Source organism: Bemisia tabaci, chromosome 1 (genome assembly GCF_918797505.1).
Source record: "Bemisia tabaci chromosome 1, PGI_BMITA_v3".
Classification (NCBI taxonomy): Eukaryota; Metazoa; Arthropoda; class Insecta; order Hemiptera; family Aleyrodidae; genus Bemisia; species Bemisia tabaci.
This window is the reverse complement of record NC_092793.1, coordinates 71,862,542-71,880,286: the sequence shown is the minus strand read 5'-3', so window position 1 is coordinate 71,880,286 and position 17,745 is coordinate 71,862,542. Positions and strand designations below refer to the sequence as shown.

Sequence of the window (17,745 nt, the reverse complement as noted above, 5' to 3'; positions counted from 1 at the left end):
GACAGTGCACAGTGCACACATTTTTCCGGTTTTCTAATCAAGGATGAAGAATTTTACGTGTTCAAATGTCATATGTAAATAAAAATTTTAAGCTAGAATTTTAAGCAACCAAAGTGAAGTCATAGCACTCATTTTTTCCTGGTGTCAATTATTCAAAGAGTCAAGAGTTACCATTTCTCATTGCATCGTACGGGCTGTTTCATTTGAATTCATTCACATAAATGATTAAATCATATATTTTTAAGCCTTAATGTATTCCTTATGTCATTCATTATGTTGAATTCCCTCAAATTCTGCTCCAAGTGGTGTCAAGTGTTGTCGAAAGGAAATGCTCATTATACATGGCGTCTTTTGGTGCCAGAGTCTTCATTCTCAAGCTCTAGTTGTTCTTCAAATTTAATCCGTTTTCTTAATACAAAAGTTGCATCACCCAAATTTGTACCTAAAGGTGCACTTTTCTCCCCTACAATACGCTCAGGGCTCACAACACGAAAGAAAAAGCTCCGAGATACAATTCCAAACAAACATGGGGTAAGAATCTTTATTGTTATACCAATGAATTCTTCTTTCATTTCTCAGTGAATATATTTTGAAACTCTTTCACAACAAGTCATCTCAATATTTCTGATTAAGAGCCCTTTAAGCTATGTTCTGCCCTCCTGAGGTAACTCGCTGCTATTGTGCTTTAACATGGGGCTTGGGCACGTGAAATAAGAAGAGTCTGGAACATGGTGGCACCTAAAATAAGGGGAATCAGGACCACTGTGGAACCAAGAAACAGTCAACACATCCTGTTGATTCTTTCAGTTTTGCTTTATGGAAGCATCAACGCACGAGAAAACATTTATTTATGCTCCGAAAAATAGAGCTGAACACCCTAGATGGCCCCAAAACTTTTACAAGCGAAGGCAGAAGATCGCTATGAAGCCTGTCAAGCCATACTCACCACTGGTTTTGCCTAGAATCAGTTCTAGAGCTCATAAATATAACTGTATCAAGATTTTTTTCTTCTCTTTCAGTACTGGAATGTTGTAGCATTTTCAACAGCCGAAGAATATGATCTAGACAATATTCGAATAGGTCTAGAAACCAAGAATTTATATGAAGTTCATCCCCTTGATACTGAGGGAGTTCAGGCAGGTAACTTTTCACTGCGAAGAGTCCACATATTTTCTGCTCAATTAGCTAACTACGTCATAAGCTCCATGAAGTAAATTTTTTCCATACATTTTAAGTACCCTACTCAGCTATGTCTTCTGAAAAAGTATGTAAATGAACTTTCGGACCCTGCAAATTTTTGAAAATCGTGGAAAATCTTAAATTTTCCCCCAACTTTTTTTACTCATACTTGAAATTATTTGAATCCTGTAGAATCGACAAAATATACTCAAATACATTTCGACAATGAAATTACCAAACCTGGCATCACAGTTTGCAACGTTCTAGATTTCCTGGTGCATTTTACTTTCCAATAGGATAACTGATAATAAGTTTTGGACTTTTTGTAATGTTCCCTTGGACTTGGAAAAATATCGAAGATTTTGTGTGAAAATCTCTAGTTATATTCTCTCAACAAAACGAGGAAGGAACAGAAATTTGAAAGACAACAATTATGATTCGTGTTTTCTAAGTTCTATCAAGTCATAATTTTTGTGAAGAGGTCCCGTTTGTCTTAGCTGTCAAAATTTGAGATCTTCAGGTTAAGATTGAGTAAAAATATTTTTATGTTCTTCAATTATTTATACATTATTCATTTCATTCATAGAATCACTAGATGATAGAAGACCTTTCCACAGCTCTAGCTACCAAATTTGACTTGATATTTTGTAAGAAAGAAAAGAAAAGGAAGAAAAAAAATCAAACCATTTTTCGTAGCACATAAGCTCAATTGATAAAATTCATCATAAGTTTGGTTCTTTTTTTCCTCAGGTACTGACAGTTTCATCCATGCTGTAGCTCACTATCAAGTTGAAGAGGAGCCCAGACAAATTTTCATATTTCGGGAAGGCTCTGTTGTCTTATGGAATGTGAGTGAGCTAGAGTATACAAATTTTCTTATGTTCTTGAAACATTATGAGCTACAAAGTTATGACGAAAAGCTCATCGAATCGGAGAGGGAGCTCATGCATTACAAATATACTGATTCTCTGTAAGTAGCAACAATTTTTATGTCCATTCTTTTAATATGTTTGCTATTTCATGCCCTAAAGTTTCTTTTTCCCAAAAATTAATTCATTAGACCTTATGGTAAATGTGTTTTTGAAGAGTTTTGTATGTGTCTGACAGTCCACAAGGGAAGGAACCTTTAGTGATCAAAGGCAGGTCCTCCAATAGTAAATACACTACCATACAAATTGAAAAATTAGAATTTCAATTTTTAATGGGGAAAAAACTTGTTTACCTAATACTCTAAAAAATAAGTTGAGAGGAGTTCAACTAGACTAAATTTTGCGAGAAGGAACTACTATCTCTAGCCAATTTTAGGAAAAATGTATTTTCTATCAGTTTCCCTGTGGACATAGGTGCTTTTTACAGATTAGGCAGAAACAGTAGTTCCTTATTGCGAAATGTAGTTCAATTCATCTCTGTGCCAATTAAAGTTGCAAACGCATGTGAACTACATTTTGCAATTATGAAGTACTACTTTTTGGCTCATGTGTAAAAGCACCCACCTATCCATTTAAGAAAACGAATAGCATACACGCTGTTTCTAAAATGAGCCAGAGATATTAGTTTCTTATTGCAAAATGCAGTCTTTTTAGTCTGGCAATTTTTGCGACATAAGTATGGCAGATGAAAAATTTACCTTCCTATTTTTTTACTTACAGTCATTGTTCATATTTCATTTCACAACACTATTCCAAGATGATCATATTACTTACTCAAAGGTATCAATATCACTATACTATATACGTACCTACTGATAGTGTAACTGCAGGAACATGGTCTTGTTTGCGTTGTTTCAAAATGTCTACTCCCACTTTTTATTTCATCAAAGGAGATCAAAGCAATGCTATTGTTTTCATAGATCATTCTTAACATAGAGAAAAGAAAAATCAAGGAAATTTTCAAAGAGTGACGTTGAGGATATCTTTTAAAAAAAAAAAAAAACATGACTGGAAGTCTGTAACGTCGCAAACGGAGATATCTTGCACCCTTGCAGTTTCACCATCAATGTGTAAGTATATGAGGTGCTCAAGAAAAAACCCAATTTTTAGAATTTCTAGGAAATAATTAAAGATGTTAAAAAACCACCCAATGTGTGCGCCATAATTCATGGAGGAAACACTGAAGGAGGTTATATTGGAGGGAGGTAATCAGAGGAAAATCGGGAGGAAATGAGGCTTTAAGAATGGAGGAGCTTATTTTTTGAAGCTGACAGGTAAATTTTTATTATTTTTCTGTGCCAAGTAACTTTATATCAAGTTGGTAGGTACTGTTCCCCCCGGACAAACTATCATCTGCAAGGGTCATCGAAGAATTCCAGTGCTGTATGATTTGATGTAAATTGGATTCAATATCATGAGGACATTTATGATGAATAAAGGTTCAAATCCGTTGTGAATAGGTATACCACTGGTGGTGAATGTAATATGAAAAATGTGCAATATTTTCATCGGATATAATTACAGTAGCATCCATTGATAAAGACTCGTACATTTAGTCCATCTAAACCTTTGTCAATTCCTTTCGACCTCTTTGCCTTTATCCATCATCATCTCACTGAGAGACTTCTTCAAATTTCCTTCCCTTTTAAAGTGAATGAAATTTTTTATCTCTCACATTTCATTTTACTTTTAATCAATTTTATACTTTTCTTTCAATGTTTTTTAAAGGAAGAAGAGCACTCTAATGAATGGCAACATCTACCTATGCAAGGACAGTTCCAGCAATTTTGACCTTGATTTGTACACTTTTTCCAATGCGATGGCTTCATCAGTCAAACTTGGCATTTGGGAGGCAACTTTAGAAAAATATGTTGAATCAATTGAATATATCACTGAGGTATGCTAAGTAAAACTCTTTTGCCACCTGATTCTATCATATTTTTAATTCAATCTTTCACTTAGCATGTGTCAAAGAAGTGCTTCTCTTACAGTTACTGTTGTGTCCACACTGAAAATGGTGTAAATGCCACCCAAGGGTGCAGATGCCTTGAGGCTTCCATATTTTCGTGTGCCCGAGTACTGGCTTTCCACATTTTTCCCACAAATTTCCCAAGTAATTACTTTTTGTTTGCCCTTTTTCTCTTTTATTTTGCTTATCAATTCAGAATAATTCAAAATTTTGCGTTGTTTAGTTTGTCTATAGCAATGCGTTAGTATTGAAAATTCCTATATGTACAGACTGAGGCAAAAATGAGTAAAACTTTTAACCCTTAAAAATGTGTTCCCCTTCTCACATTTCTCAAGCCTTTTCATATGATTATGTGGTTGGGCGAGCATGTAAATGGGTAGAAAATTGAGAGCTTGGGGGTGAATAAAAAGCGATCTCACCATATCACGATCTTCAGATTTAGAAAGACTATTGAAGAGTGAAAACTTTAGCCAGTGAAGCGATTGAGCACTAGTACAGACAAATATAAAATTCGGGTTGGGAAAAAAGTTTCTAGGTTCAATAACAAAAATCTCTGACTTTTCTGCAACTGCTGACATGTAACAAATGGAAGCTTTTGATTTCTCTCCTTAGATCTAGTTCAGTATGAACATAGTGTAGGTAAAAATGACAATGCATACGTTTTTAAGACGCTGATGCCTGCTGTTTTTGAACCATGAACTTTTAAAGTTGTAAATTTTTTGTGTCGCATTAGCACTTGCCGAGGGCCCACTATGCGCATCGCTTGTTTCTTAAGTTTTAAGTAAGAGTAATCGCAAAAAACATTAGGTTTCTGGTAGGTAATACTTTTTTGTATTTCTTTACAGGACATGAAAATGGGTCGTAGAATAAAGATTGGGCCCAAGGAGGTACTTCGCAAAACAGGAGAAATATTTGCCCTGCGACATTCAATTAATCTAAGCTCTGATCTTCTAGATGTACCAGATTTCTATTGGGACCGAGAGCAATTAGAAAAGTTGTACCTTTTGACATGCAACTACTTTAGTATACCTCGCAGAACCAAGGTAACTTGAATTTCTTTTGCTTTTTTCTAATGCCCCCTTCTCAATGATGGATCGATCATTTTTTAGGATACCTATATATTTTTATAAGTAGCTTTAAATAACAGTTGAACCAGTTTTATGAGGAAGTGTGAAAAGTTTAAAGTTATGGATCCAAAAAGCATTTCAATTTCGGATTGGATCAAATTCTTTTCCTTTCATCTGATCGGTTAAAATTTGTATGTGAACCATAGTCATAGATTTGACCATGTCCCATTTTCGGACCTGATACAGTAATTAATATGCTTAGTGAGATTGAGCTGGGAATGGAATTCAATCAATCCTTCAAAATCTATCTTTTCTGTCAAATGAAGCTTTAAATCTAAAGTTTTTAAGCTAAAGTGCTTGCATTTAAAATATATATTTGTTCCTATAACGCACTCTGGCGTTCTGCGACACCTAAACGCCACATATGCCCGTCCTCCCAGAGGTTATCAGGCAACTGACACCGCAACATCTCTTTGTCAAAGCCCTACCGCCAACCCTTTACGGGACGTCCCTGTCACCTCTTCCCAGGTGGTACCCAATCCAAAACCTTCCATCCTGATCAGCCAGACACTGAGATACTTATACTCGTCACACTCTTTGATGCATCGTCCATCCTCAAACTCAATGCTTTGCCGTTGATGCGCTGCTCTCACAACCAGCTTCTCTATCTTGGACACACTAATTGCATACAATTACTATCTAATTATTTTCATTTGTTTCAGATAATGAACGAAAAGCTGAATCATTGTCTTGAGTTAGTCGAATTACTGTCCACACATTTAAGTGACAGACATCATGTCAGATTAGAGTGGATGATAATAGTTTTAATCATGGTTGAAGTTGCATTTGAATTTATTCATTACTATAATACTTATTATGTGGGTGGAACGTAGTTGCGTTTTGCCCCACTTAGATTTGAAACTAGCATAATACTGATGCAGGATTTTTTGTCGAAAGAAACTACATTAAATGTTTAATTTACAAGGAAGAAAAAGTAAAATATGTCCTTGTCAGTAAGAAACATACTCCCAACTCTTCTTCACATATTTGTTGGCGGAGCCTTGTGTTGAGTGTCTAAAAGTTTCTTTTGTTTCAATATCTCTTGGCAGGAAAAATAATTTTCCTCACTTACTTTCTAAATGCTTTGCAGATACCTATCCCAAAATCAGTTTATTTTTAACAAGAAAGCTATGATTTGGTAGAAATTCAGTTTTTATTGTTAATGCAACTATTCATTTGAATTGTGTTTTAAAATCCAGACACGCAGTGGGGTTCCTGAAATGAATTGTAATATAAATATTTGTTTAGGATGGAGAATACCTAAAATTTTTTCTGAGAAAATTCTGAAGACTGATACTTGTAATGAACTTTCAATAATACTAACTATAACTACTATAACTATTTCTAAATTTTCATTACCCAATTTTACCCATTTACAGCCATCCTTAAGCTGATAAATACCTCTAACATTATTGATGATTTAAATAGAAATGGTTTTGTTGTGCTAGTCCCCGGCTCAAGTTTTGATGGTTCAAGTTAATAAGTTTAAAACAAAAAAAAAATAAGACCTGTCCAAACTCCCAAGTTTCCAAATTATTAAATAATGAATAAGATATATGCCCTCAAAAAATGCAGCATATGACTTTATCCACTGCAGTGATGTGTACCATGATTTCATTTGTGCACTAAGTCGAGCAATCAGTGAAAATCTGCAGATCACTAATTAATGAATCCAAAGTGACAGTGACTATGGTATGTACTAAAGCAGTGGATGATATATTAAACACTGTTTTTCCAAGGGGTATTTCTTTTCTCGATATTTAATGTAGAAACTGGGTATTTGGACTTTCCTTTGTATTTTTTGCTGAGTCTTATGCTTGAACCATCACATTTTAATTCTGTGACAGGCATGACTGACTCGTTCCCAATTTTGAGGACATTCTGAATGGATTAAAGAAGGAAAAATTCTATTGGTTAACTCAGATCTTAATCTCTTTTGTTAATTAAAAACCCTGGCTTTGATAGATTGCCAAGAAGCACCAGTGCAAAGACTTCTTGATATATTTGTGAGAGATCAATTCATGAACTTTTATCACTTGAATTGTTAGCTGCTTTTTAAGAATCCTCATAATGACTGATTTTTTATACCTAAAGTGTATGTAGCAATTTTGTTGCCTGTAATGGACCACTAGACAAGGTAAGAATTTCAGCATTTTGATACATGCTTCCTAACTAAAATTTCACGTAGAATACGACGCGCACAACGAAAATTACCAAAATCGACTCCTTCCAAAGATATCTAATGATTCTTGATGCGTGAATTCAAACCACCCGCTTATGAAAACTCAATGCTCTGCGTGATTCACATCGTGCGCTAAACGTTATCATGACAGTCTCTGCGATATGAAAATCTGGCAACCTCAATCTTGACGCTTTGGCTCAGCTGTAGCAAATTGCTCATAGTTTGAACAACACATGGTGGGAAATGAACATTACTCGGTTGAGAAGCTTGTTGAACCCGTCGTAGTGCGCGATTTGACTCACGTAGAGCTTTGAGTTTCTTGTGAGCGAACAGTTCAAATTCCACGTAACCTATGTGAAATAAAAACGTTAATATCTTCATTTTGAGTTTGTTTTATTAGTTCTCGTTGCGCGAATCGTGCTCTACGTGAAATTCTGGTTGAGAAACATATATCAGAATGCTTAAATTCGTACCCTGTCAAGTGGTCCATTGGCATTGTAAAAGAACATCATCTCAAAAAATATTGACATTTAGGCAGGGCTTAATCCCATGGTTTTTCGTACCGGGATCTTATAAGGCCCTTTCTCTATGTGATGTTTTCATGAGATTTGCCTCAGGGTCAAATCGCAGGAATGAGACTTCAGGGATTTTTCGCAGTTATAACAGTTTTGCACAGGAGAATAAATCAGTCAAATCCGAGTATTTAACGGACATTAGTATAATATTGAACACAACTAACAATTTAACAAACTATTTGAATCAGACAAACTTGAACAACCGAGTTAACAACAAAATATCACAATTTTGCTTTCCCTTCTTATTCCTCTCACAGTAGGTCTAAGATCTCTACAAGGCGTACAGGGGCCATAGTTCTTGTTTCTGCGATTGATATCGAGTTGGTTAACATCCTCTCCAACTCCGCAAATGGGGACTTTTTCTTGGGATAAAGCTCATGAAAACATCCTGTCGAGACAAGGCCTGATGGCTGTCATTTTTTAAAGAGGGATGTACGAAGACCTTTTGAGTAACGTTACCATTCTTTGACTTGCTCTTGCACCAAAACTTTTCTTCACACTTTTTTTTTTTTTAAAGAAAATGTCTTCCCAATCAGGAATAGCTCTTTTTAAAAAAACTGGAATTGGCCTTTCAAGACCAACAGCTTTTATATCCATTCTGTAGAAAAATTAACGAAATTTACTTAAACGGAATATGGTTTTCAGTTCCAAAGATCTTCTTAAGAGTAATAAATTTTTTTCTACTAACTCCTGACTTGTTGTGCTCTCACTTATTCAGATATTATCGATAGTTTGTCAATGAAAATAAGAAAATTCAGAAAAGCATCCATGTCCTTGTAAACTTGCCTGGGCAGCTGTTTATCAGTATCTTAAAACTGCGCCAGGCTTTCGATGTATGCAGAATGATACTGTGTTAAGTGATGATCTTGCGCAAAAAAAGGGCACTAAAATTAAAGAAAAAAACATAATACTAGTGACATAAAGCAGAGATAACAGTAAAAAAACAGATTTATTATTTCCTTCTCCTATTTTTAACATTTGTAACTTCATAAAAGTCACTACCAGTTCTCTTTCGTTTAAGCTTACGAATTAATGCTCTCCTTTGTTTACTTGTCATTGACTTCCAAAGCGCCTCTTCCTTCTCACGTTTCTTCTTTTGTTTCTCAAGAACTTCAGCTTCATCTTCACTGGAGGATGAGTCATCATTATCGTTGTCAACATCTTCATTGATGGGATGACTTTCGGTAGATTCCTGCTCTTCCTCATCTTTTTCCTCAGATTTTTGCATGAGCGATTTTAAGGCGTATTTAGGTTCATCGAAAAAGTCAGAGATTACACGGATCTTGCGGAAATCTTGAGTGATACTGGCTTTCATCTTTTTAACCTTCAATAGTTTGGCTTCCTTCTCTTCTTCAGTGGTTAAAGGCTTTTCTTCTTGAGTTTCAGTCTCATTTGATTCTTTTTCTTCAGTATCCTTCAGTTCACTTTCATTTCCTTTAGACACCGCCTCTCCGCTTACATTCTCTTCCTCTTCGTTTGAGGCTGAATCAAGCGGATTTTCAAAACCTGGAGGAGCAGTGTAGAACGGGACTTTTCCTCGTTGCCAATCATTCAAAACTAAACGTGCAATATTATGACAATCTGGCTCTCCACCTTTCATTAATTTGCCTGTTTTGACAGCCAACTGTTTCAAAAAGTCTTCGCTGTCCTCCCAATCTTTGATTCCATATGTTCTGATGACATAATCTTTTTTAACTTTTTCTAAGACATCAGGAATGTACTGTTCTGGGTACGGGACCATTTCAACCCTCACGACTCCTTTCAGCACTTTTTCAGTATCCGACTCGTTTTCTGCTGTGTCATATACTACACCAGGGCAATCAATGAGGTAGATTCTCCTGGTAAGGGTGATGTACTGCCAAACTTTAGTTTCACCAGCTATTGGAGCAACTTTACAGACTTTTTTGGATCTTAATGTGTTGATAACAGAGCTTTTGCCCACATTTGGATAACCTACGAATCCTACACTTATCTGTTTCCTTTCGGAGTGTAACTTCGCAAATTGACGAAGTAAATTTATTAGCGATCCTTTGCCAAAAGCATGGGTTAATGAGGCATGGAAGGCAATAGTTGGATATTCTGCACTCAGTATCTGGACCCATCTTTGGGTCACCCATATTGGAACTAAATCTACTTTATTTAATAGGAAGAATAGGTGTTTGTGAGGTTTTTCGTCCTTTAAAAATTTCTCTATATGAGCGCATCTCGTGCCCTGTGGATTACGTGCATCCAATACCATGACCACAACGTCTGAGGAATCAATAACTTTGTACAACTCATTCCAAATTCGTCGACTTTGGCCTTTAGACATAATTTTATCTCTTTGACCCCGTTTCACACCTTCATTATCTACTGGTTTATTCAAATCATCTTCCACTTTGTATTCATCAGCCTTTGTGTTAATGTTATCAACGAACTGTTGCTCATTTTGGAACGATAAACTGGGACGTTTTCTCTGTTTCTTTGGCCCGAAGACATTTTCATAGCTTTCAACTTCTAAGACATGCATTCTTTCAAACTTTTTCTTCTCATTTAGCAAAGTTATGGGTAGATTAGTTGGTTTCATCACAATGTCATAAGGATTTTTGACAGCTTTTCCAAGTTCTTCTTGAAACTGTTGAAGAGCTTTTTGACTGATGACTCGGGTATTACCGAACCATTTACGATTAGGTTCCACCCTTGCCATGGTCCCTTGTGGCAATTTACCTTGAAAAGGAGCTGCACGAAGAATTTTTCCCCTCTTGTTTCGTTTGGGCTTGAAGTTCTTGTACATCTGTAACCGTTTGATTGTGCTGGCAGATCTAGGTTTACTAACTCTTTTCAAATTAGTTGTGTCCCGGTCTGGATTCAGGCTGTGGGCCGATCCTTTCGGCTTATCTGCTTTCATTTTGGACCCTTTCTTTGTTTTTGCCATTTTGATTTCTGAAACAGAATACAAATACTATTCATTGATGATATATACTTAAATGAACAAGATGAAAAAGTACCAATGATTGAATTTGAAAATAAGGATTTGACACCAAAATGTGCCTGGCCATAAGTGCCCTACAATGTGAACAGGAATATTTTGAGAGGTAATTCGGACAAGCTGCCAAGTGTCAACCGCTCCGCTCCAAAATCACTCTCTACGACTCGGGGATGGAGACTCTCTGCCCAAGATGCTCTACAATGACAATAGGGAGGACTTGACCTGCTGCCCGTCAAGCCCGACGTCAGGCGGCCTGATAAGCAGCTTGGCTTGCCGTTCAAACACCCTTCACAGATTTTGAACCCTAGACAAATCCAGACAGGTCAGTCAAAGAGCATCCTTTAAAAATCTGGCCAGAATGATTGCGAACAGTATGATAAAGCATTGGCTTCTCCCATAAAAAATGAATAGCAGGCAAAAATGAATTTGAAGGAATTCCGGCTGCCAATGTGCTGAAGTGTCTGAAGAATCATCCACAGGAACAAATGACCTGTATGCTTTGGTCTGGGATACTGAACAGTCTTCATCGCATTAGAAAGGGGATGGCATATTGTCAGAGGTATCGATTCAATCAAGCCTATCTATGTATTGTAGACCAGTGAGGTACTTAAAAGCTTATTTTGAGGCGGTGATACTTGATCTTGGATGACTGATGAATGAAATGGCAGGAAGGTATGACAGTTACCATACAACAGTGTGACACAAGCTGCTGCTGTAGTAAAAATTGGGAATAGCCACTTCCATCAGATAGGTAAGGTGTAAGGGATAAATCTAGACATAACATTCGGGAAGTACTCAGATGGAGTGGAAGAAATAACAGATTTTTCAGAGGCGCACCGGTTATTAATTTAAGTAAGTGCACTTCAATAGGTGGAAGGAGAAGGCTTGATTCAATTTAGATACTTCTGGCAAGAAACCTTGCTGACATGCCAAATTGACAACACTTTTTCAATGTGCAATATGTATCATAAATGATGAAAGTTGTTGATATGATTCCTTTATTGGTTTTATCATTGTTTCCTGTAAAAATGATTTGTTGGAATATTATGAAATCAAGAAGGCTTAATGAAATACTCCAGGGGTGCAAAAACTTCTTAACTACACAGACGGTGAAACCCAATCAGACGGGCGTAAAATGGGAAGGCTCTGAGGATAGATTGAAAAGCCGGTAAAATCGCAATTTTTTTTTTTCCAAAACTGCGGTAAAAATCATGCATTCTTCAGACACATGTGGTAAGAGTTGCGTGGTTATCGTGGAAATTCATGTGTGCAGATCCATAGACAAGTCATTTCTGTGAAATTTTAGGGAAAAAGGAGTTTATGAGAGGGGAAGACTAACTTTAAAAATGGGAGGGCTAAGAACTTTCTGCATCCCGGAAATAATATATAGTACAACTGGATAGCTTTGTGAGCAGAAAATGTACTAAATTATTTCTCGAAAACATAGGTGACTAAGAATCTTTGTAGAATTTATCAAAAGTTGCTCTCTATAGTAACATCTTGTGAGAAGTAACATGAGGAATGTGAGGAACTAACATTGAAACTGAATTCCTTTGCTCACAAGATTTGAAGAAGCCCGTAGGAAAGACACAACCGAATTGATCTGACGTTCAGATGGAAGCTTCATAGAATAAAGGTTTCCTACATCAAGTGAAAATATGATATCAAAGTTTCTGCGGTCATATTGATAAGAGACTAAAAGCAAGTTACAGTAATGCGGCTAAGTACTCGTTGCTGCTCTCATCAAATTTCCTGATTTTAAGTGGACTTAGGATGATAAACATGCGACTTAGGTAAAACTCACAGCAGAAGAACGATGAAACTGAGAAAAGTCCGAGAGATGAAACAAATACTGGTATCTAACTTGTAGACTACGTTAATTTAACATTAAATTTAACGATTTACACGGAGAAGACAAGACAATCTGACAGTCTAACCTCAAAAAGACGGAACATGCGACACGCGATACTCAACAAAAAACTTCAACATTGATGGATGGTAACCGCCGACAAACGCTCCCTGGCTGGGCTGCTACCTGGCTGTTTTCTGTCTCTCTCGCACACTTTAGCGGGCTCCTTAGCTGTTTTCTGTCTCTCTCGCACACATTAGCGGGCTCCCGGGCTGTTTTCTATTTCTCTCGCACACATTAGCGGGCCCCCTGGATGCTTTCTGTCTCTCTCGCACGCTCATACGTGTTCCGCCAGGCGATTTTCTGTCTCTCTCGCACACATTAACAGGCTCCCTGGGTGTTTTCGGTCTCTCTCGCACACATAAGCGGGTTCCCTGGTTGTTTTCTGTCTCTCTCGCACACATTAGCGGGCTCCCTGGCTGCTTTCTGTCTCGTTCGCAAATTCATTCGCGTTCCGCCTGGAGTACCTTTATAGACAGAGTATGGCCATTCGTATCTTTTTACTACAGGAAAACTGTTCCGCTTTTTGATTGGTCAACGAGTTTTTAGGCTGCATGATGCTCTTAGGGCCGGATATTAACAAACAAGATGGCGACTCACCGTAACATCGATTAGAAGCTAAATTTGACATAAATTTCAATTATACGGCAGTAACAATTTAAACTAGCAGATTTACGAATAACACACGAAAAAAACAAAAATACAAGCTGGGCCTCGTAATTTGGTCCGCTGTGGTAGTGGCGAGCCCAAATCCGGGTGCCCCGAAAAAACACCGGAGTGCTTTCCGACCATGAGCCCTGGAAAGAACGGCCGTAAACGGGGACTAAGGCTCAACTTGGATTGGTCCATACGCTGTTTTGTCCTTTCCCTCTCTCGCACTCATTGCTCAGATGCGGCACGTCAAAGGAGCACACTCGGCTTTGACAAGCCGCCGTTTTATCGTCTATCTCTCTCCCACTCATTGATCAGATGCGGCAACCCGCGGCTCGTCAAAGGGACACACACACACTCGCAAAAATACAGGCTGGGCCTCGTAATTTGGTCCGCGGTGGTAGTGGCGAGCCCGAATCCGGGTGCCCCGAAAAAACACCGGAGTGCTTTCCGACCATGAGCCCTGGAAAGAACGGCCGTAAACGGGGACTAAGGCTCAACTTGGATTGGTCCATACGCTGTTTTGTCCTTTCTCTCTCTCGCACTCATTGCTCAGATGCGGCACGTCAAAGGAGCACACTCGGCTTTGACAAGCCGCCGTTTTATCGTCTATCTCTCTCCCACTCATTGATCAGATGCGGCAACCCGCGGCTCGTCAAAGGGACACACACACACTCGCAAAAATACAGGCTGGGCCTCGTAATTTGGTCCGCGGTGGTAGTGGCGAGCCCGAATCCGGGTGCCCCGAAAAAACACCGGAGTGCTTTCCGACCATGAGCCCTGGAGAGAACGGCCGTAAACGGGGACTAAGGCTCAACTTGGATTGGTCCATACGCTGTTTTGTCCTTTCTCTCTCTCGCACTCATTGCTCAGATGCGGCACGTCAAAGGAGCACACTCGGCTTTGACAAGCCGCCGTTTTATCGTCTATCTCTCTCCCACTCATTGATCAGATGCGGCAACCCGCGGCTCGTCAAAGGGACACACACACACACGCAAAAATACAGGCTGGGCCTCGTAATTTGGTCCGCGGTGGTAGTGGCGAGCCCGAATCCGGGTGCCCCGAAAAAACACCGGAGTGCTTTCCGACCATGAGCCCTGGAAAGAACGGCCGTAAACGGGGACTAAGGCTCAACTTGGATTGGTCCATACGCTGTTTTGTCCTTTCTCTCTCTCGCACTCATTGCTCAGATGCGGCACGTCAAAGGAGCACACTCGGCTTTGACAAGCCGCCGTTTTATCGTCTATCTCTCTCCCACTCATTGATCAGATGCGGCAACCCGCGGCTCGTCAAAGGGACACACACACACTCGCAAAAATACAGGCTGGGCCTCGTAATTTGGTCCGCGGTGGTAGTGGCGAGCCCGAATCCGGGTGCCCCGAAAAAACACCGGAGTGCTTTCCGACCATGAGCCCTGGAGAGAACGGCCGTAAACGGGGACTAAGGCTCAACTTGGATTGGTCCATACGCTGTTTTGTCCTTTCTCTCTCTCGCACTCATTGCTCAGATGCGGCACGTCAAAGGAGCACACTCGGCTTTGACAAGCCGCCGTTTTATCGTCTATCTCTCTCCCACTCATTGATCAGATGCGGCAACCCGCGGCTCGTCAAAGGGACACACACACACACGCAAAAATACAGGCTGGGCCTCGTAATTTGGTCCGCGGTGGTAGTGGCGAGCCCGAATCCGGGTGCCCCGAAAAAACACCGGAGTGCTTTCCGACCATGAGCCCTGGAAAGAACGGCCGTAAACGGGGACTAAGGCTCAACTTGGATTGGTCCATACGCTGTTTTGTCCTTTCTCTCTCTCGCACTCATTGCTCAGATGCGGCACGTCAAAGGAGCACACTCGGCTTTGACAAGCCGCCGTTTTATCGTCTATCTCTCTCCCACTCATTGATCAGATGCGGCAACCCGCGGCTCGTCAAAGGGACACACACACACTCGCAAAAATACAGGCTGGGCCTCGTAATTTGGTCCGCGGTGGTAGTGGCGAGCCCGAATCCGGGTGCCCCGAAAAAACACCGGAGTGCTTTCCGACCATGAGCCCTGGAAAGAACGGCCGTAAACGGGGACTAAGGCTCAACTTGGATTGGTCCATACGCTGTTTTGTCCTTTCTCTCTCTCGCACTCATTGCTCAGATGCGGCACGTCAAAGGAGCACACTCGGCTTTGACAAGCCGCCGTTTTATCGTCTATCTCTCTCCCACTCATTGATCAGATGCGGCAACCCGCGGCTCGTCAAAGGGACACACACACACTCGCAAAAATACAGGCTGGGCCTCGTAATTTGGTCCGCGGTGGTAGTGGCGAGCCCGAATCCGGGTGCCCCGAAAAAACACCGGAGTGCTTTCCGACCATGAGCCCTGGAGAGAACGGCCGTAAACGGGGACTAAGGCTCAACTTGGATTGGTCCATACGCTGTTTTGTCCTTTCTCTCTCTCGCACTCATTGCTCAGATGCGGCACGTCAAAGGAGCACACTCGGCTTTGACAAGCCGCCGTTTTATCGTCTATCTCTCTCCCACTCATTGATCAGATGCGGCAACCCGCGGCTCGTCAAAGGGACACACACACACTCGCAAAAATACAGGCTGGGCCTCGTAATTTGGTCCGCGGTGGTAGTGGCGAGCCCGAATCCGGGTGCCCCGAAAAAACACCGGAGTGCTTTCCGACCATGAGCCCTGGAAGAACGGCCGTAAACGGGGACTAAGGCTCAACTTGGATTGGTCCATACGCTGTTTTGTCCTTTCTCTCTCTCGCACTCATTGCTCAGATGCGGCACGTCAAAGGAGCACACTCGGCTTTGACAAGCCGCCGTTTTATCGTCTATCTCTCTCCCACTCATTGATCAGATGCGGCAACCCGCGGCTCGTCAAAGGGACACACACACACTCGCAAAAATACAGGCTGGGCCTCGTAATTTGGTCCGCGGTGGTAGTGGCGAGCCCGAATCCGGGTGCCCCGAAAAAACACCGGAGTGCTTTCCGACCATGAGCCCTGGAAAGAACGGCCGTAAACGGGGACTAAGGCTCAACTTGGATTGGTCCATACGCTGTTTTGTCCTTTCTCTCTCTCGCACTCATTGCTCAGATGCGGCACGTCAAAGGAGCACACTCGGCTTTGACAAGCCGCCGTTTTATCGTCTATCTCTCTCCCACTCATTGATCAGATGCGGCAACCCGCGGCTCGTCAAAGGGACACACACACACACGCAAAAATACAGGCTGGGCCTCGTAATTTGGTCCGCGGTGGTAGTGGCGAGCCCGAATCCGGGTGCCCCGAAAAAACACCGGAGTGCTTTCCGACCATGAGCCCTGGAAAGAACGGCCGTAAACGGGGACTAAGGCTCAACTTGGATTGGTCCATACGCTGTTTTGTCCTTTCTCTCTCTCGCACTCATTGCTCAGATGCGGCACGTCAAAGGAGCACACTCGGCTTTGACAAGCCGCCGTTTTATCGTCTATCTCTCTCCCACTCATTGATCAGATGCGGCAACCCGCGGCTCGTCAAAGGGACACACACACACTCGCAAAAATACAGGCTGGGCCTCGTAATTTGGTCCGCGGTGGTAGTGGCGAGCCCGAATCCGGGTGCCCCGAAAAAACACCGGAGTGCTTTCCGACCATGAGCCCTGGAAAGAACGGCCGTAAACGGGGACTAAGGCTCAACTTGGATTGGTCCATACGCTGTTTTGTCCTTTCTCTCTCTCGCACTCATTGCTCAGATGCGGCACGTCAAAGGAGCACACTCGGCTTTGACAAGCCGCCGTTTTATCGTCTATCTCTCTCCCACTCATTGATCAGATGCGGCAACCCGCGGCTCGTCAAAGGGACACACACACACTCGCAAAAATACAGGCTGGGCCTCGTAATTTGGTCCGCGGTGGTAGTGGCGAGCCCGAATCCGGGTGCCCCGAAAAAACACCGGAGTGCTTTCCGACCATGAGCCCTGGAAAGAACGGCCGTAAACGGGGACTAAGGCTCAACTTGGATTGGTCCATACGCTGTTTTGTCCTTTCTCTCTCTCGCACTCATTGCTCAGATGCGGCACGTCAAAGGAGCACACTCGGCTTTGACAAGCCGCCGTTTTATCGTCTATCTCTCTCCCACTCATTGATCAGATGCGGCAACCCGCGGCTCGTCAAAGGGACACACACACACTCGCAAAAATACAGGCTGGGCCTCGTAATTTGGTCCGCGGTGGTAGTGGCGAGCCCGAATCCGGGTGCCCCGAAAAAACACCGGAGTGCTTTCCG

The 17,745-nt window shown here is 41.2% G+C and overlaps 2 protein-coding genes across 3 annotated transcripts in view; one reads left to right on the top strand and one right to left on the bottom strand.

Annotated features, from left to right (window-relative positions):
- Window positions 1-3: 3 nt before the first annotated feature.
- LOC109033183 (required for meiotic nuclear division protein 1 homolog) lies at window positions 4-6,542 on the top strand. The gene is made up of 6 exons (XM_019045664.2): window positions 4-531; window positions 1,020-1,140; window positions 1,930-2,149; window positions 3,837-4,005; window positions 4,923-5,120; window positions 5,867-6,542. Exons 1-6 carry the CDS (start codon window positions 262-264, stop codon window positions 6,035-6,037), a joined length of 1,149 nt encoding a protein of 382 aa, XP_018901209.2. The 5' UTR covers window positions 4-261; the 3' UTR covers window positions 6,038-6,542.
- A 2,349-nt stretch (window positions 6,543-8,891) lies between these two features.
- Ns2 (nucleostemin 2) overlaps window positions 8,892-17,745 on the bottom strand; it is a 30,346-nt gene continuing 21,492 nt past the window's right edge. The window contains exons 1-2 of one of the 2 annotated variants that reach the window (XM_019045639.2): window positions 12,734-12,891; window positions 8,892-10,883 (exon numbers count right to left, since the gene is read on the bottom strand). In XM_019045639.2, coding sequence (XP_018901184.1) covers window positions 8,914-10,875 — 1,962 coding nt within the window. In that variant the 5' untranslated portion in view covers window positions 10,876-10,883; window positions 12,734-12,891 and the 3' untranslated portion in view covers window positions 8,892-8,913. Of the gene's footprint in view, window positions 10,884-12,733; window positions 12,892-17,745 lie in introns of those variants that run through there. The other variant, XM_072306119.1, reaches the window with a different exon arrangement.

What these genes read in the sequence shown, in the direction of transcription:
- LOC109033183 (XM_019045664.2), top strand. Translation starts at nt 262, where the DNA reads ATGTCATTCATTATGTTGAATTCCCTCAAATTCTGCTCCAAGTGGTGT. An exon ending in TACAAATATACTGATTCTCT is followed by an intron (nt 2,150 to 3,836) that starts GTAAGTAGCAAC and finishes TGTTTTTTAAAG; the next exon opens with GAAGAAGAGCACTCTAATGA. An exon ending in GTATACCTCGCAGAACCAAG is followed by an intron (nt 5,121 to 5,866) that starts GTAACTTGAATT and finishes CATTTGTTTCAG; the next exon opens with ATAATGAACGAAAAGCTGAA.